This window comes from Lathamus discolor, chromosome 5 (assembly GCF_037157495.1).
Source record: "Lathamus discolor isolate bLatDis1 chromosome 5, bLatDis1.hap1, whole genome shotgun sequence".
NCBI lineage: Eukaryota > Metazoa > Chordata > Aves > Psittaciformes > Psittacidae > Lathamus > Lathamus discolor.
In genome coordinates this window covers 49,989,227-50,006,359 of record NC_088888.1, presented here as the reverse complement: position 1 = coordinate 50,006,359, position 17,133 = coordinate 49,989,227, and the positions used below count along the sequence as shown (strand labels likewise).

The 17,133-nt window shown below is 42.4% G+C and overlaps 1 protein-coding gene across 7 annotated transcripts in view; it reads right to left on the bottom strand.

The window, feature by feature from the left end:
• Nucleotides 1–16,474, bottom strand: part of MAP7 (microtubule associated protein 7) — a 112,790-nt gene extending 96,316 nt beyond the window's left edge. For 2 of the 7 annotated variants that reach the window (XM_065680785.1, XM_065680786.1), the window contains exon 1: nt 15,620–15,820. In XM_065680785.1, coding sequence (XP_065536857.1) covers nt 15,620–15,782 — 163 coding nt within the window. In that variant the 5' untranslated portion in view covers nt 15,783–15,820. Of the gene's footprint in view, nt 1–2,859; nt 3,005–13,765; nt 14,141–15,619; nt 15,821–16,051 lie in introns of those variants that run through there. The other 5 variants (XM_065680788.1, XM_065680789.1, XM_065680791.1 and 2 more) reach the window with 4 other exon arrangements.
• Nucleotides 16,475–17,133: the final 659 nt, after the last annotated feature.

The following is a 17,133-nucleotide window of genomic DNA, read 5'->3' as shown; positions in this document are numbered from 1 at the left end:
GTAAAAAAGGCAATTCAAAGTAATTATTATTTACACTGTTGTACTATGCAACAGTTGGACCTCAAGCCCCTGCAATAGTGGGTGCTACACAGACACGCAACAAAAATGCAGGCCTTGTCCCAAAGACAGGAGGAGGAAAGGAAATTGAAATATTTGGTGAAAAAGCAGTGAATACAGTTCACATCAAAGGACAGGAAGTATCAGGAGCACCTGGGTACAAAGATCACTGCAGGCTTTTTAATAACTCCAGATAAAAAACCACTTTCATTTCATTACTTGTTTACACTGGAGGAACAAACTCCTTGCCTACTAGACTTCAGATTAGAGTACAAAGACAAGAAAAAAAATGGCTGATATCAAAATCAATTTACAGAAAATCTCACAAATGATAGTCACTTTATGATCCACATAAATGTTTCCCAGATGACAAAAACAATTCTTATATAAACACTAATCAAGCCTCAGTATTGAACTACCAAAATGTTGATTATCTTAAAACTTCTGATGATATTAAAATATCCTTAATGGAGGAAGAAGCTGCCTTATTACTTTGGAGTATTAGATCCATTAAAGACCTCTTGGATTTTGAACTGTTCTGCTGTACAAAGACAAGGTCCAGCACGATTATAGAAATGGCAAATGAAGAAGACACATAGTCCACTTCCCATAAAGATAACACTGACTTAGTATGTGCTTGGGGGGTGAAAGGGAAACCATCTCAGCAGGTGCTCGCTGACCAAACAGGACAGGTAAAGAGTTGACATAAACACTGTAAAGTAACAACAGAACAACAGACTCTAAAGACTCAAGGAAGCCTCACATGGGTCGATCCACACATCTTGTGTTTCTGCTCAGAGCTGCAGCACTGGACTGACCTTGTGTGGTACCATGAAGGGAAGGGGAGAACACCATCCTGAATACATGCATTCTCCACGACTGGGCATTCCAGCTCTAACCCATCTAGCCACTGATAATACCTTCAAATGCACAGAAAGGTAAACAGCTACATGTATCAGTGTGCGAGTCATGTTCTATAGACAGTACGAGCCATTTTAAGTCTTTAGTAAAAGAAAAACAAATGAGTCTACTTCCACAATATTTTGTACAGACTCCTACATTATTTCTCACTAGGAGCATTCAAGGTAAGCCACCAAATTTTTACCTTATTAAAACTACATGCACCTGCTAGTTTGCTGACTGTGCTTCTGAACATATTTGTCTGTTTACATTTCACAGCAACAAGAGGAAAAAAAGAATAACAGAAACTGGATTCTCAGTTACAAGAGATTCAAAGGATAATCACATCTGTAAAACCACTGCAAGTAGAAAACACTAAGTCAACAAGAAATTTTATCCTCTGAAACTATCAGTATCATTGAACAAAACCAGGAAAATTGTGGACTGTTGACTCTGGAAGCCATCCAGTAGATGCTAAAGGAAAGCAATATGCTTCTTAAAGCACTAGAAAACTCAGTAACCTCACACTAGAGTTTATATCTCCATTTTATACGGGCAGTTTCAGATACAAAGAAGTGCAGGTAACTATGTACACAAGACCCAAACACATTAGGAACATTAACAATGACTAGCAATATGTATTTTATCACGTCACTAAATCTGTCAGGCTCTTTACCATGCTGAGGAAAACAAAGTACAAGCTGCACACTCAAAAAAAAAAAAAAAAAAAAAAAAACAGAAAAAGAAATCTGAGTTCTGAATTTGTTTGTAAAAGCTGCCAAGCCATCTTTTTCCTTTAAGAAAAAGAAAATAACCAGTTAGCTGTAAATGATTCAGCTCTAATAAATATACACACTATACATTTGCTATTTAAATGTTTGCTAGCCTCTCCTGTTACATGGTAGAAGAGTAACATCTGAAATTTGAAACACTGTCTGGAGGCTACAAAGTAACACTTGCTTTGTAAAAAAAACCAAATGAACAAAAATCTGTTACCATTTCACCCCCAGCCTGCATACGACCAAAAGAGGAGTGCTCATATAAATGGAATTACTTGATCACTAAGCAAATAAAAATTCTAACAATCACACTTAAAATTCCAGTCACAATTGTAAGGTGAAGGATCCCTGCCAGACTCACAGAATTTAAACCCTAGGATCCATGTGGGAAACATGAATTACATGTCATAAGATAGACAGGGGCTACATAATCTTAACAGACCTCTGTTATAAACCAATGGCTATCAGCATGCCTCTACTATTACCATTTACCCAAGTTAAACACCATAAATGTTTTTCTTTAGCAGTTAAAATATGTTGGGTTTGGGGTTTTCTGTGTTTATGGGTGTTTTGTTGTTTGGTGTCCCCACTCCCCTCAGACATATAAAAGTCATATTTGAACAATGTGTATTTTTCTATACTCTGCCAAAGGCACACTGCCTCTTATGCACATGAATGGAAGTATAGCTAATGTTATACTGTCTTTGGCAAAACTGCCTTCTATAACAGGCAGCTTTCTGTATTCCTCAAGCCTACTATCACCTGTCTTTTGAAACAGGTATTTATTCAAACTGTGCGCAGAAATCAAAGAAAACACACAGAAATTCACTAATATATTTCTGATTCAGGACCCTTGTCCCTAGCAGAAAAAACGGGGTTAATAACTAAAAAGTATATTTTTCTTCCTGTCTGAAGCAGATGATTGCATAACAAACCAGGGGATTTAAATACAGGCATCTCTCATGCACAGTGCATTTGTGGGTGCCAATATGCATTGCCAAACTGCACTAGTCACATACAGGGTCTCTAAAGCACACAGAAGAGCTAATAAAAACAGAAACTGTGCCTGCTGTCCAGCCTATTTCACGCACAGCCCCAGTCATGCTGCAGAATCGCAACATACCTTTCAGTCGTTTGGAATTCTCATTCTTTTGCTGCTCATCCTCTTCGTTAATGGTGAATAAACCCAGGGGATTTGTCCTGGCACTTTTCTTCAGTCTCTCTTGTCGTAGAGCAGTAGCTGAACCAGACATGTTGCTGTTGCCTCTTGCTTATTAAGAAAAAAAAGTAAGAAACTCCAGCCCTTACTCAGCCGCTAGCTGCAACACTGCCTGTTCATTTGAGCACTTGTAATAGATCCCCTATGGATAAGCAGTACACAAACAGATGATAAATACCAGCATCCAGTCGGCAGCAAAAGGCTTGCAAGTCTTTCCCCACCTTCAAGAAAAGCTCTAATTAAAGGCACTTTAGTTTGAATACTGCTCGGCACTGTCTTAACCTGTTAAATTAGATCCCAGCCCACAGCCCTGGGTTCTTTGCTGCAGTACCTTCCTCCTGCAAGCCTTTTCCAGCTACAGCAGACTAAAATATTCAGCACGCCACACAAGAGGACAAAATATGATACGCTGCTGTTAACAGTTGCCCTGACAACACCGACACATCCTAATCAAAGAGGGTCTATGAGTGTTGTGTCCTCAGCTGCAGCAAGCTGGCCTTGGGAACGCCAGCTCCTGCACGCTTGCAGAGAGCTGGAAGCACCTCGGCAGCAGGAGCTGCTCCTTCTTCCTCACAAGGCAGCAGGAGGATGGAACTGTGCTTGCACAAGCAGATGAGCACTGAGTGAAAGGAAGCCTGGAAGGCTCCAGGCATGAACCTGCATTTTGCCAGCTGCTCTGTTTATTCATGTTTAGAAATATTAGCCTACTCTAAAACTAAAACAATGAGGATGAGTCGTCATCTTCTATATACGCATGTATTGGGTGTTTCCCCCACTTAGCTCAATCACCTTCTTATACAGTGCATACCTTCTGCATTAGGAATGCATACACCCACAATTACAGGCAGGTGTTGGAACATTCTTTTCCATGCGTGAAAACTCAAAAATCAGGATTTCTAGCTTGTACAGACAACAAAAGGACTTTCAGAGTGAATATTCTGTACCACACCATTAGTTTTATAGCACCAAACATTAACATTCACTTTGCAAAATGAACAAAATGCAAACAGCCTGGGTGGTTTTAATTAGTTGGATTTCCTTCTTATGCTGGATTCTGGATTTTCTTTAAACCACTTACAACACAGCAGTTGCTCACAAGTTTCACAATCTGCAAGTTCCATCCTTCACAGCTTCAAATGCCGCTATGCAACATGCTGGATGTTTCACCTGTGAGACCTTAAGCTTCATCCACTTCCACTTGTCTAATTCAATGTGCGCTCACCATTTAAAATGCTACTGAAGAAAAACTGCAAGCTAAAACATTCCTATCACATTAAAACCCCAAGATTTTCCACCATTATTTTTTTTAAGAGAATCTTGATGTAACCTGATCAGCCACCACAAGATGGCACATACATTAGTAAGCAAGTCTGCAGCTGCCTCATTGAAAATACAAGATTATACAGATGTATATGATCACCTCAACAGCATGGGTAACAACACTGAAGAAGGGTCAGAGTTAAAACAGTCAACATGCTATGTATCACAGTGCCCTGGGATGCTCTTTACAAAGGAGTCCTGGATCATGCTCAGCTGGCAGGGTAGGTCTGTTGTCACATACCTTAGGCTCATCAGCCAGGAACACAGTGGATGCAGAAGAACAAAGCACCACCTGAAGGCTCAGCTGACTATTTTTTCTTCTTCTTCAGCATGGGCACAAAACACCCACCCAAAACAGAAGTATTCTGCATTACGGCACCAGTTCTGAACCAAGCCCACAGTCCACCTCCAGCACATATTTCCTCCTGGTTACTTCCTGCCATTTGGTTACACCTTGGACTCTGGGTGTATGTGGAAGCTATACATGATGACGTTTGTCTATAGTTAATGATACTTTGTACTAAAGGGCATAGATTGCAAACATAAGAGAGTAAGAGGGGAAAAAAAAAAAACAACAAAAAACAGCACAACAAATCTCCAATACAAGCTGTTCTTTAGTTCAGTAATTTGCATTCTGGGGTTTACAGAGGCTACTACTTTGTCCTGTAAGATAAACAGCACTATCCACTTAATTGGGACAACAAATACTACATAACAATACACACACAGCCACAAATAGAGGACAGTAGTTGGTACTATTACTACTTCTCATGCATGCCCAAGACTGTTGCCAAAAGAACAAAGGTAACAGAAAACAACACTTATATGGCAGTTGGTTAAATATCACTCTGCACCATTTCACTGTTCTAAGTCATTAAGAAAGGATTACTGCCCTTTAAAACATTATGTTTAATCAATTGAACATTTTAATTGCTAAACTACTTCAGTAGGCATTTTAAATCATATAACAAGTGTTTACCAAAAACACATCTGACTGGAGTGGCTTCTGAAGAGGCTTTCATACTTAAAGTATGACAACTTTTTCAGTGTCTCCATATCTTTATTATTTGAGGAGTCATGGCGAACAACTACAGGACTGAGAATGCCTTCCTCAGCTCTCAGGATCCCCTGCAATCATAAGAGTGACCTGCTCTGAGTACAATACATGACTGAGTTTGACACTCCAAAGGCTGGTGAAGATGAATTTTGGTTATGACACACAGGCAAGAAGGCGTTGGTGCACATTTCTTTCTGCTTCCTAATGCAGAGGTGAATTCTGACGGAGGAAAAGGATCAACAGCACGTTCGGCTTATGCAGCCTGATTTTATTTCAAGGTCTCTGTGGTTAAAAACTGTGCCAGCCCACATGTTTCCAAATGCCTAACAAAATGGCACCCTAGCCACCTGCAACCTATTACAAGTAAAAAACATCTATTAGACTAGAAGATATCACAGAACTTCAAGTACTTCAGTTAAAAAAAAAAAAAACACAACAAAAAAAAAATCCCAAACAACAAAATCCAAACCCAAAACAGACCCCAACAACCAACTTCCTAATAACACTATTAAATATGCATAAAATGTACCAATCCTGCATACAACCAGACAGTATTGATAAATACTTTCCTCTATCCATTGGTTTAGGGAAGAAAAAGAAATTCTTGAGGTATCCCTATCAGGAAAGTTTTGCTTATTTCAGCCTTGCCTCAGCTATGCAGGAGCTTCTATAAGAAAACTGGAATGAAAGCAATATTCCCTTGAGGGAATACTTGAGGAACATGGTGGATAATTTTAGTAGTAAGGCTGCTAAATTCTTCAAAAAAAAATATTAAGAGATTTGCTTACATAGCCCCTATTAATGATTTCCCACACCCAATTCCACACGTGCCCTCCCCCCCCAACCCATGGCTCATACTGAGTACCAATATAATCACAGTTCAGCACTTACTCATGGGGTCAGACTCTCTTAAAACATGAGGGCAACTCTATCTCGAGGGCACTGGATAATTTTGGGGTTTTCCTTTTTACAATTTCAAACTCATTATCAGCTAAACCACTACATTTAAACACACCCACTTTCACACACTGGATTCTACAGTGCACTATCTGATATGCAACAGTCTTAATCAGCAGTTTGAACAGGCTATCGGGATAATTATATTGTGATCTGGGAAATGTAAATATTTATAACAATGTGCTAATTGATGTTTCTGCTTTAACATCAGGTATTAAGGCTTGATACCTCTACCTAAGAAATTAAAAGCAAGTTGAAGGCAGTCACCAGAACAGCCACCTACATACAGTCTGATGTGGGTAATCTGATAATTTTCAGTGGCTGAACTCTAGATTTGCCATCTTCTTTCATTCACAGGATTGTTTCAGTCCCTGTAAACTATCCAAACACTACATGAAGCTCATTACTGTGATTTAGCATATAATGAGTTGCACACGATAAGCTCATGTTCTACAGCAGCTGCCTTGCAAAGCACTCTGCCAGTCTGAGCTTACTGAACTGAACCTTTTTTGCTCTTTCACAGGGAGGAGTGAAGACAAAAGGCAGTATTCAACACAAGTTAGCTAACTAACAGAAAGGAAAACTATCTTGTCTTTGCAAGGCTTTATGTCTTTCACAAGAGTTGGCAGGCTGTGCTAACTAGGACTGTATGTTTTCAAGAAAAAAACCCCAAACACTTGATAAAAGATGGCTTCCAACCGGTGTTATATCCCTGGGCACGTAAGGTTATATTACAGAAAACCAAGCCAACTGAACATAGGCTCATACACTATTGCAAAAAGGACAAAAGAAATTTATAGACAAATTGCCTATGAAAAGCCCTGCAAACACAAGCACTCATAAGACATTGCTGAATCACAGTATACAGATTTTTCCCTCCCACTCCATGAGACACCCCTATGTTTATAAAGGAATTGATAGGAATTTCATGGTTTTCTTCTGCTATTTCTTTTGCATAAGAGCAGTTAAAATTCTGTTTTAAAAGAACACCATACCCAAAGAGCAAGCAACCAAGAAGTCAGAGTTTGACATGGGAGCCAACCCTTCTCCCTCTCCCCTCCTGAAAAAAAAAAAAAAAAAAAATCCCAAATAAACAAAATCCCTCAAAACAACAACAACAACAAAAAAAAACCCACACACCCCCAAAAGGCAAGAAAAAAAACAACCTCTCAACAGTTTCAGGCCTCACAAGATGTCAATCATAACACACAAAAACCTACTGTCTGCCATTATTGTGAAACCCAGCTATGCCCATCCATTGGAGAGATTGCTCCAGCCTTCAAGATCCCCCTCTTCCCTGCTGCCAGCCAGAGGGATTAAAAAATAATAAGGTTCAAGGCACAAATGCATCAAGCCAGCTTCAGAAGTCAGAGCAGCCTGTTCACCACTGCTCCCTCTTCTGACACTTAAGCACTCCAAAGCCTTGAGGTAAGTTATAATCTCCAGCCTCAGTTTCTCCAATTATAACAGGAAACAAAACCTTCAGAAGAATTCTTCTGAAAGAACTAATTGATTCTTATAAGATACTTTTCTATTTTAAAATACTTCGTATGACCTTACTGTTAGAAGAGCTACTCAGCAACTATTCAACTACTGAAACAATAGAGAAAAGAAAAGTTCGGACTGTGAAAACCACCAGCTGAATAGAGAAGTCACAAATTGTGCTTCAGTGCTTTCAGAGCACTATTCACAATCCTATTCTTGAGTTTTAGCAAAACCTGCTAACAGCTGAAGATCATTTTCTTGTAGGGTATAAAACCAAAACAAATACAAAAGAGCAGCCATAAAAAAAAATAATCACAAACTTGAGACAGGTCTGGGTCACAGAATTTGTAAAGCAAAATAAACACTGTCCTACTTCTGTTCTTGGATGTTGATTTAAGGCTTCCCCTCAACTTAAATGCATTTTATATCACAAATTAGATCAAGTCAATATATTAACGTATGCTCCTTTTGTTATTTCTGATTTTCTTAATACTGAGATGTTCAGGACAAGGTAGGTATCTATCTTATATAGTAACATCAGGAAAGAATATGGCATTTTGCATTTATAGACATGTTTTCCCAGAATGAAAAAGTAAGGCTACAGATGTTTTTCTTTGGAAGAAAGATCAGGAAAAATCAAGGTATAGTTAAAAGATTCCATCACATTCTGCAAAAACAGTACACCAAAAACTTTCAATGTACCTACCCATCAAAACACACAATCATATTTTGCATGAACATGTTCAAGATCAATCATCTATGTTAAAAGCTTTCTAAAAAAACCTCATTTAAAAATACATAATACGGGCAGTGTTGGATCATTGAATAACTTCAGTTGGAAGAGACCCGCAAGTCCAACTCCTTGCATGACAATGTTGGAATATATGGACACTAAACTCCAAGCTCAATCTCTTCCTAATTTCCTTCAGGAGACTCATCTCTTTGCATTTACTTTCTGCTTCAGTAGGTTTTAAATCAGGCCAAAAGAACAGAGAAAGTAGAGGCTTTTCTTTTTTATTTGATTCATGTGAGAAACAGCTATTTACTCAGCATCAAATGACTACAAACTTTCTTTTCAATGCCATTTAAATCTAGGACAGAACAAAACAGCCTTAAGAAGACAGACAGGATTCTACCTATTCTGTTAAAAAAAAAAAAATTAAAAAATTATAAAAAAGGTTGGAAATTGCAAAAATAGCCACTATATGAAAAAAATACTTGCTTCCATCAAGCCAACCACTATCTCAAACATGACACACACCTGAATTTTTCCTACTGCTGCTCTTCCTTCTACCTCTCATCGTCAAAAAATGACAGAATAACCTTGTCTTTACAGAGGTTTCTAAGTCTCTCTTCAAAGATATCTCCAAGGCCTCACTTTTCTATAGAAGATAATAAAGGACTAGCAGATTATTTTTACAGCAGTACATTCATTTTTTTAACAACTTTAATATTTAGCGTCAACATTATTTGTATTGATTTCTTCTTTTCACCTTCTTGGAAGGAAAAAAGACCCTTTGCATTAATCAGTAAAATTGCATATAAAATGCTAGAGAATAAGAAGGGAAACCTTCATCTTTTTGGCTAATGAGAATCCTGCTGTCAGGAGTATAGATGCACTCTGAATAGCTTTAAATAAGCAATGAGTCGACTTCCTTCTAAAAGTCAAGGCCACAAAACCACAACAGATTCATGAACTTATTCTTCATTCATCCACTGAATTAGGTGCTTCAGCTCAAAAACCAGCAGAATAATTCAGCCTTTCCAAGCAAGCACACATTTAAATATGTGATGGGGAAAAAGAGGGGAGCAGCAGTGCATTATTAAGATTCTCCAGAAAGGCAGGTTCAGCTCTTTTCACCTTTCACTCCAGGTCTGAACATATATGAGTTTATCCTGGTCTCATATCTCAGTATCTTCCTTTCCAATAAACTGAATTCAGAATTATTATCCACCTCTGCCTAAGAGATGGTTAATTTGAAATAAGCAAGGTCTGGAAACCAGCAGACACCAGGTCTTCATTTTCCTAGTAAGTATCCTGGCTACTTTGGCTTTTTTTAGCTTACCCATCTGTTTATGGGACCATCATACATGTTGCAAACACTGTGCACATTCTATACTACTTTTATCAAAACAGCAAGACAATGTGTTCCTCGGCTGTAGGTGCTAAAAGCAGCCATGGCAATCCTCTCACATGGTGTGGGAGACTCGCTCCTTCAGTCCTCACTTCATCCCTACCCACCACAGGTCTGGTGACTCATAGACAGGCAGCTGTGCCAGCAGCAGCGCTGCCTACAAGACCCTGAAGCAGGCGGTAGACCCACCAGGACACACACCTCCACACACATGCTCAGGCACAGAAGGTTTTCTTGGAAGTGACCTCTTCCCAGTTTCAGCTCTCCCTCTTACATGTGCAGTTCCACACTATTAAGAGCTCCTCAGAAGTGATTAGACAGAACGTGTTAACTGTTTTCCCTTCTGACAATTAAACCTGTGTGCATTTCCATGCATAGGAAAAATCGAGGAGATTGGGAGCCCTGCCCTGTTCTGACTCAATCTCACTCATCAGAGCAAGAGATACATGAACATGGAAATGAAAGTTTCATCATCCACAAATACTTTGAACGTATACACACCAATAAAATAATCAAATACAAGATGTACATTAACAAGCTTGTTACATTTCTTAATTAAATGGATTTGCATAGTATGACTAATTGTAAAAATTGCACAACACATAACATGATGAATAAAAACATATTCGATCATTCTCAGCCAACACTATTTATATGTAACAGTGATATTGGACCAGTCCCCATAGTAAAGCATATTCTGTAACTTCAGCCCACGATCAGTTAAATAAGGAAAGGCAGCAAGGAACCTCATAGGGCAGTAGGAAACAGGAATTCAGTAGAAAACAGAAATCATCAATGCTAATTACCCTACTAACAGCATGGGCAGCATTTCTACTGCTTGTATCTGTAAAAAAAACAGTTTATTTTTTAAATACATAGTTTGTATATATGTTAAGAGAACCAAGCACTTGTGAAGCACTCAAAATTAAGAGTGCTTATGTTTGTACTAAGCTTTTTGGTAGAAATCTGAATATACTTCAACGAAAAAGCACTAAGCTTTATCCTAAAAATGTGAATGTATTTGAAAGAAAAGGCAATATGCCAAGAACAAATTAAAACTGCCTCCACTGTTGTATTACTGACAGTAACGGATGGATAGAATCCTGTGAACTATTTTGTGCTGTGTTCATCACCAGTGCTCTCCTGACATTTCACTTGCCAGCATGTTTCATCAAAGGTGACCAAGAAGTCTGGACTTTGGGATACCATTAACTTTAAGGGTATCAGACACAGACATGAGAGATACTTGGAGACATCAGTACTTCATTTCTCCCCTCCATAATCTAGTCTTACTAGTGACTATGTCTGGGGCATAAATCATGCCATCACTTATATCTCTGAAAAATCTCAAAGTCAACAGGAGTCAGGGTTGCTAACTCCATCCATTTGAATAGTGAGGCAGCCTTACCCCCTATTTGTCATCTTAGCAGACAAGGTCATTTTCCTGGAACTGACAGATCTCCTAGTATACATATCTTCAATAGTTTTCTCCAAAGACACAAAGGGCATAAATATACTTTCTACTTATTTTAATGAAAGCAAAGATTGATTTTAATGAAAACAAATATGCATGATGCCAGAATCAATACTAAGGAACAGCTGTAGAATTAAATCTGAGCCAGTTTAACAAATGTACCATCTTCTCATAGTCTTTTTCACCTTAAACATGTATAATATGTCTGTCCTGCCACAGTTCCTAGCATTCCACTGCATTTGTTTAAGTCACATATAGGAGATCTTGTTCCTGGAGGAAAGGCAAGTGTGCAGTTATCACAACAAAATTAGCAGCACACTGTGGCTTGTATTGTGGGTTCAGGCTTATTTTTTCAGCATATTTTTTCAAGTGGAAAAGAAAATATGTTGTTGCTAGATTATACAGTATTTACATAACTGAGGCAATTATTGCACTGATGATATTTAATTACCTTTAATACCACAAATATTTTTCAGCTGTAAAGTATTAAACTTATCCATGATAGTAATAACCCAGCCATCAATCAGAACCAACACTGATTAGCGTAAATTTACAATTTTTACAGTTTGAAACAACACCTACAAAATAGCATTTTTGAATATGAAGCCCAAGTAAAATGACAATGCGTACTACTTGAGCTAGACGTTAGAAGTTCTCTTCCTGTAGCTTAACGCCAGCTGCTTCAGCATCATTAAACAGGCCTGATATCTCATGAACTATGGAGGCATTTTGTGGCAGTGTTTGGGGTTTTGCTTGTTTTTGTTTGGTTTGTTGCTGTGATTTTGGTTTTGGGGGTGGTGATGGTGGGTTTTGTGTTTTATCTTTCCTTTTCTTGTGTTTTTATCTTTCCTTCCTTCCTTCCTGCCCCTTTTTTACACTAGTATTCATGGGAGCAGACAGGTGGAGAGAGCCTGACTTACAATACAAAATATACACATCAAAAACCTCCTTCCACAGTGTGTAGTCCTTACACAAACATTACTTGACCAGTGAAAGAATCCAAGAGTCAGTACTTTACAGACTCCTAAAGCTGAGGGATGGCATCTATAAGGATTTTAACCTTCTCGTCCACACTTTTAGATTTAATTTATTTGTAGCATTTTAATTCAACAAGCTACTGATAAATCCGAGTCTATGCACCTACAAGAAGACCTACAGTACTGACTCAGAAAAATGTTAACATAGGGCAAATTAAAGAATTGTAAAATCTGGTATAGAATTGCAAAGTTTGAATAGGTTTTAATCAGGGAGGGATGGCAATAGAACAATTACAGATCCTCGATTTGTTAAAAGACAGGAAACATTCACAACAGTGCTGACATTTAAACTATTATGGATGGCAATCAGAGCGCTCGGAGACGCTTCCAACACTTTTACCATCAGTAAGTATGCAGTATCTCCGTGTTACCCCGCGGCGCTCTGCTGTCCGGCCCCCAAGATCGGGGCGAACAGCAGCTCTCCAAGCAGCAGCTAACTCGGGTCGTGCACCGCCCGGAGCGGGGAGACGCGTCAGGCCGCCCCTTCTGCTGCCGGCAGCCGCGCGTAGGCCGCGCTGAGGGCGGCACCCGCAGGCGAGGGCGAGTCTCGCCGCCCCGGACAGGAGAACACAGACAGCGGGGCCCTGTGCCCGGCTGAGCCGCAGCTCCCCTCAGAGGGCACAGTAACCTGTGCCAAAAGCCCCTTTAAATTCCCCCGAGGGAAGAAGCCGCCGGGAACCGGATGGCGTTTTAAGCTCCCACCTATTGTACCGCTGTACCCTTGTGGTTCCCTCCATGATCTGTCAAACCAACAAACAAAAAACACGCCAAAACTCCACAATAAGCTAAAACGTAATTTATTCTCAGATAGAGGAGTCACAAGGACATAGCAGCAACAGATGAAAAGTCTCCCTAGCTGTTAAGGAGAGATCACCTCAGTGTTTGGCTTTTAATAAGCTGCCTGGCACCGCCACCACTGAAAACAGTGACCTGCTTTCCTGCAGAAAGCACAGACTAATACTAAACTCACTTGGAAGAGAATGCTAGCTATAAGAGTATGCAAACTCAGTCAAGATTTTTGGAACAAGCCAAGCACCTAAGCAAGCCACCATCCACGCAGGGAGCTGGCCCGGAGCATGCGCAGTGAGCTCCTTCACACAGGCACACCTACGTTTGTGGGTGGGTAGCCAGAAAATTAGGTGCTTAGAAGCTTCTCTGCTTGATATTCCCCACAAGAGGGCCCCTCTCATCTCGGGAATCGCTGAAGAGCTTGTTAGCACTACAAGATGCTCAAGGAGCTACGATTAAAAAATTCCAACTGGTGTAAGTTAGTGTACCGCCTTAGCACTGCACTCCTTTTGCTATGTGTGCATTTATGAACAGCAGAGTAAAAGAACGCACTCACCTGAAGAAAGTGAATTAAGTGCAGCAGACCACCTGCCCAGCAACAGAGGGATCTTACTCCTTGTAACATCTCTCTGCAAAGTCCACGGTGCTGTTAAAGCTCTCCCCACCATCAGATTTGGAAGCCACAGGAGGGAGGAAAAAGATACCAAACACACATCACAGCACACATACAGCTATTTAGCTGGTTTGTTTCGCCTTTTAAACAGGAACAATAAGTCAACTAGCAGGTGATTTCACCAAACCAGGATGGGAGGTTGACCTTCCTGAGGAGCCGGATCCAGACACAGGCATTTCACTTGCAAAGCAGACCACAGCTGAAGCCATCCACCCGGCCCTCCCTGGGCACACACATCTGATGGCTAACAGACAGGCCAAACAGCCAAGGAGCACCTCCCCATCATGCTAAGAGGGTGTTCCTGTTTATGAACACCTGGAAAGCGGCTCCTGCGATAACTCAGAAGAACCTCAACAGACAACAAAAATAGCTTCAGAGTAGAAGTTTAACTCTGGCACTTCACACATGAGGAAGTTCTGAATGAACTTTGACAGAACGAAACAATTTAAACTCAAAATACTCAACAAGTCATGCAAGCAGATCCACCTCCTGTCTACAGATATGTCATAATGACTAAAAGTTCAACTCAGTAACATAAGATGAAACCACAAACCAAACTCAGGATAAATCCAGGCAGGTAAGTGCTTTTAAAGCCATGCATATGTAAAATATGTATCACTTGGCAGTTAGCCTCCAGTTTTGGTAAATTATGAAGACTGATAATATGGATTTTAAAAAACTAAATCACATCAACAATGTAAGGTAGAGAACCTGAAACGAGTTTGTTAAACATGGCTTTAAAAATATATACTAACAGCCAGTTTTTCCTGCGGAAAGTGAAGTTAATGTAGTTACAAACTCTGAAACACACAAGATGACAGATACACATCCTTTCCAAAGCTGAACAGTGACAGCTGGGAGTGATTTGTAAACAGGCTTTCTGAGCAGAAAGCACTGCAATTCTAACTTTATTCAAGACAGCATGTGGATGGGTCTGCCCACAGTTGTTGCTTGTGACTGCATGACCACGTTATACAAAATATGTATTAACAATATTATACTGTGGAAACAGTTAATAAACCAACAGCCATATGGCCTATTCATATGTTGTTTTGATGAAAAACCTCACTCTGAGTCAGAGATAAACTTGGATGTATGTTAGAGAAGTGAAGGACTGACAAAAGGGCAAGTGGAATTGTACTGTGGAAGGAGGAAAAAGAGGAAAAAAGGAAAGGACCAAAAACTGGAGTCAGACTTCACAGTCCAGCAAGCAGCACTCCCGCTGAACATGCCAGAAAGGCAACCCCTCCACTGCCTGCAAAAGCAAACAGCATCTGCGCCTACAACAGTGATACAGCACTCGATCGGCTTGCGTAAGCCAGACTCTCCTCCCTTCACCCTCCTTGCCCTTAGGACAAAATAAAAGCATCCGAAACGCTCTTTCAACATACACCCCTCCTTAGAAGGGATGCAAGGACAACTCAGTGCTTTCCTTATAGGAAATACGGGCTTGCAGAAGCCCGTCGCTTTGAAGGGGCAACCAAACTGCCGGGCTCCCGCAGACGGGCCGGCCCTCCCGCGGGGCGCAGGCCATAGGCCTGGCTCAGAGAGGCGGCGCGGCTGCAGGGCACCTTAACTCCAGCGAGACAACCCTTCTCCCACGGCAGGGGAGGGCCTACCTCGTCCCCGTTAGCTGGATGCCGCAGTTATTCACCTGAACTGCGGGATTCCCGCTACCTCGAGTCTCTTTCGAAACATGCTACCCCGCACTCCCGCGCCTCGGCACCCCTGTGTTACCCCGCCGCAGTGTCGGCGCCGCGCAGCACACCGAGCCCCAAACGCCAAATGTTTCAGAGCAACAAGCGGTGTCCCCGGCACGACGGCGCGCACCCACTGCGGCAGGAGCCTCGCCGTTACGGCGGGGATCGGGCCGGACGCGCCGCCCCCACCGGCACAGCATGGCTCTGCCCGAGCCCGGCCGCAGCGCCCGTGTGTGGGGCCGCCCCCGCCGCTGGCCCCGGGCCGGGTCTGCGGGCGGCGGTCCGCGGCGAGGGACGCCGGGGAAAGAGAGGAAAGCCGCTGGCAGCCCAGCGCACTGCGGGCACGGCCAGCCTCGGGGCGCCCCCGCACCTGTTGCGGGAGCGGGAGGAAGCCGCCGCAGGGCCCCGCCGCGCTCCCTCGCCTCGCAGCCGCCGCTCCCCGCCACCCCGACCGCAGGCAATGCCTCACCTGCGGGGCGCCGGCTCCTGCCCGCGGCCTCCGCCATGTCTTCTCCGAGCCTAGCGCGGCTGCTCCGCCCCGCGGATCCGCGGCCCCGGGCAGGTGAGAACGCCACGTCCCCGCTCCGCCGCTGGCGGCCGCAGGAGCAGGTGAGGGCGGGCCCGGCGCCCACGGGCGGATAACGGCCGCCCCTCGCGGGTACGAGCCCCCCGCCGCCCACAGCGGCTGTTAGGAGGCGGCGGGCGGCCCGCAAAGCTGCGGCCGGGCTGGTGCAGCCGCGCGTCCGCAGGTGTGTCTGCAGTTCCTCGGAGGGGCTCCCGCTGCACCGGCACAGCTCATAAGGTACAGTTGGTCTGGGGATGATTACCAACTCGCCGCTGGTGTCTCAACAGCAGGTGGGAGGAGTGGTGGGCAACTCACAAGCCTAAGCGGTGCAGTGCATCATTTGGAAGAGAACTGTGCTGCTGCAGTCTCGTTGTTGTAGCACGTGCTTTTAAACAGCCGGGTACGTATCCCAGGCTGCCTGCAGCGGCTCGCTTCTAAGAAGTGGCTCTGTGAAGAGTGGTCTTTTCTGTAAAGTGTATGGTCTTGTGGCCTGAACACTTCCAGGGCATAAGTGTTGCTCACAGAAGTGTTCCAGGCCTGGATTAAAGCATCATTTCATTTTGCATCTGCTTGCTGGTAGTACAAATCATCAGAACTACAGCTGAAAGAGTTGATACACAGCTGCAGCATGCATTATGCATTCAGCCAAGCAAATAGTGAGCTGCTGCTCTCTTGGCCTGACACACTGGACAAAGCAAGCTTCTGTCACTGTGCAGTACACCCTCCTTTCACAAGACAGCCAAGCTCAGGGCGTGAGACTTTCTAAGGAAAAGCAGGGCAAACATTTTGGTGCACCAGGAGCCATTTGTGCTCTAAACCAGAAAGAGCTGGGGCTTAGGTGATAAATGTGTCCTGTGGTTTGTGGGCAGGAACGTGTCTGTGTGGTACAAGAACAGGCTGGGCTCTACACTAAAAGGCTCAAGAGACTCCAAAACCAGAACTGCCTTGCCCAAATTTCCACTTCTGCATTCTGCCTGGCTCTCTTA